This window comes from Penicillium arizonense (genome assembly GCF_001773325.1).
Source record: "Penicillium arizonense strain CBS 141311 chromosome Unknown PENARI_contig203, whole genome shotgun sequence".
Lineage (NCBI taxonomy): Eukaryota > Fungi > Ascomycota > Eurotiomycetes > Eurotiales > Aspergillaceae > Penicillium > Penicillium arizonense.
In genome coordinates, this window is record NW_019173480.1 from 1,578 (window position 1) to 4,727 (window position 3,150).

Sequence of the window (3,150 nt, forward strand, 5' to 3'; positions counted from 1 at the left end):
ACTCCCAGAGACGTCGATAGAGTCCAACAAGTCGAGCTGCTGGAAAGGCGAACTTGGGATCGTCGCGTTCGAGGTCTGCTAGCACCTTCAAGGTGGGTTGAAAGGGCTCGGTCGCCAAGGTATGCCTTGTTTCTGTTTGCTGTTGCGAGGGAGAGAGCTGCAATGGTCAGCTAAAGCATTGGAAGCTGATTTGTTCCACTTACCGATTGAGGGACATGACCAGAAGCTTCCTGTGAATTGTCTTTTTCACAGAGGATTGGCAATTCACTGGGCTGCTGTTTTCCTTCTTTTTCCTGGTCTGGCGTGCTGTTGGGGGCATCCATCTTGATCGTAGGAGAAAGTCGAGTGTCTGGGCAAGAGCATGTCCATCAATTCTTTGGTCTTTATAGACTAACAGACATAGGTGGTTAGCTACTCAGTCTCACTATCACCATGAAAGTCAACCAGCGTAGGCAGCTTCCAATTCAGCACTCTGCCAGCAGTCTGTTTATGATGGTGCTGGTGATCAATCTCGTGGTGTTGGTGGTTGGGGAATGTGCCTCATATTAGTGTCTCACTGGTGATGAACGGTCAGGATATATATTCAATCACAACGCTTTTTCCACATTCGTTGGAGAGCTCAGAAATCCCAGAAGTAAGAACAAAATTTAGAAGATTGAAAAGAAACGCAAAGAACAACGTATCTCAACACTGGTCATAAGTTCGAAAGTTGACTCCAGTCAGCAAAGACGGCCAAGCTTCAACGGGTTGATGGGTTGAGTACCCGCGCCCGCGCGACCACGGCCTGACGCTTTCCGCAGCCTAGACGTACGAACCACACAGCTCAGACAATCAACACTCGAGCGAGGCCAGAACAATCCCGTGACCATTAGATGAAAATGTGAGCGCTCTTGATAAAATTAAAGAATGAACAGTCTCCATTGCCTCAATATTAAGACCGTTGATTCAACAGTGAGCCAACGTTTCTTAACCGACTCACTTTGACTCATTCTCAACATGACTCGAGCATGTTTTCACGGAGATCATCTAAAATCGCACCAAGTATTTCGCTGCAAATAGTTGCGGTAGAACGAAGGCATGGGTTGCAACAGGCCTCACTTAGGATAGGCATCGTGTCCAACGTTTGCTCCCTAATAGAGCACGGTGAACGCCGAGAAACCTATAAATACGTCCTCTTTCCCAAGAAATTTGTTCTCCATTACTATCACTTGGCTATGCAGAATCGAGCAGGTCTTCGGTTTGGGGCACCTGATAAGTTCTTCCCTTTGACCTACTGGATTTCCGCTGTACTGACATCTCAAGTTACATTATGGACCGACAAGCTAGAGAGTGCTTGTGAGAATGTGATTCCCACCAGGTCCAGTGCCACCATGCCAGCCGATCAAAAGAAGCAGATTTGGGTTAGCTGGTCAAAGTACACAATGGACCGAAATCAGTTCCACCAGATGCACAGAGACATTATGCCTCGAGCCCTATCTAGAAACACGCTAGTGCCTTTTCAGCTTAGCCCGTATTTAAATAACTGAATTGTACTGAAACATACGATCACGTGAAAATACATATATGAAAGAACGTTGTAATTTATACAAGCAGTTTATCACCCCTCAAGAAAAGCCCTTTGCCCTTCTTACCTTTCATCATCAAGGTCCCGAGTTTTGGTACACTATTGTTCAGAATCACCACTTAAATGACAGCATGAAAACGCATTGCCTTATTGGATTTATAAGACATCTACCCCATACCATAATAGCACTTACGTTAGGCGGCTTCAGTAATGCAAGGTAGTTACTAACTATAACAAGTTAGTTACTAACTATAACAAGTTAGTTACCAATATATTGTGGATCAATTCCAAGTACCGAGAGACGAAATATCTAGCTATGCTTCTGAGAAACGGCATTCTGGTCGCTTTAAGTGGCATCATGCAGCCCCTATCAGCAGTTCGCAATCATAGAATGCAGCCTACTTGACACAGGCTTTGCCAGCGACTTACCCGCCATTCATAGGCCGCGTAAAGACCCGTGCTGTCCATCCCCCGCACATGACCTTGGGAGCTGATGAGCTAGAGCTTCCACAGCGTCCCCGTTCATGGTCTCATTGGGGATTCATCTGCGATAAAAAGTGTAGGCAAGACTGGAAAAAAACATAGGCTTGGACGAGGCCCTCGGCGGACAAGGTTTGCGTTTTCTCGTCACAATTGAGTTTTCCCTGAATAAGATTCCATTCCTCAAAAGAATGGCCCGCTCCTTGTCATTGAGACTTGGTTTGGATTTTCCGTTAATCTCAACCAGCGGATGGTCCAAGTCAGAGCTGATGTACATTCTATCAACACCGTTCTCCTCCGAGTCTAGCTGGTCCAAAAGCTCTCTGATCGGTTGAATAGGCTGCTGTGACGATGTTCTTGTCGACCATCCAAAGGGTGGCTCTCCCTTCTGTATCAGTTGCAAAAGACAGATTGCATCAGCTTGGCGTTCATTCAAGACATAGGACCATGCGAGGGCTCTTCCAAATGGAATAAGTAGCTCCTCTTGATGTCTTTGTCTGAAAATTTCCCATCCGGTTTCAAAGATGTGCCGTACAATGTCTCTGTGTACGATATCTCGTCGGATAATCTGACTGAGCTGGATCAGCACTCTGTAGATTTCCCAGTCGGTCCTTAGATGAAGATATTTGGCGAAAGTTGACTCGATTAGTAGTCTTTGTGGTCTTTGTGCCTCTTGGAAAACATCGAAAATCCGGCGGCAGGCAAGTATTGAAGAGAAAAAGTCTTCGAGATCTTGCAAATTTCCGAGGATTTTTAAGAGCAGTTCAGAAGGTAGAGCAACTAGTGGAGGGATGGTGTTGATTTTATGGACGTCAATTGTGGAATAAGCAATTGAATCTGCGGTTTTCTTGGTGTCCCTCTGAGGCGATTGCGGAAGGTTGGAGTGTATACAGGCCAAAATTTGGCACGAACGAGCACAGGTGTTCTTAGGCATTTTGGTTTTGGAATACTGGTGTGTAATGGATCGAGTCGCCCTGGGGGTGGTCGTGGGGTTTAAATATCAGTATGCGAACATTGCGCCTTGCTCAGCCAAGCGCTTCGCCTCCCGATACATTGATTGGTCACTCTGACCGCTTAGTCAGCATCGATTGATTTGAAGCTCCTAG

The 3,150-nt window shown here is 46.1% G+C and overlaps 1 protein-coding gene across 1 annotated transcript; it reads right to left on the bottom strand.

Annotated features, from left to right (window-relative positions):
- Positions 1–13: 13 nt before the first annotated feature.
- Positions 14–323, bottom strand: PENARI_c203G08585 (uncharacterized protein; the record flags this gene model as incomplete). Its single annotated transcript, XM_022638139.1, has 2 exons — positions 14–157; positions 204–323. Coding segments are annotated over 2 exons (264 nt in total), but the record flags the coding sequence as incomplete, so codon positions are not given.
- Positions 324–3,150: the final 2,827 nt, after the last annotated feature.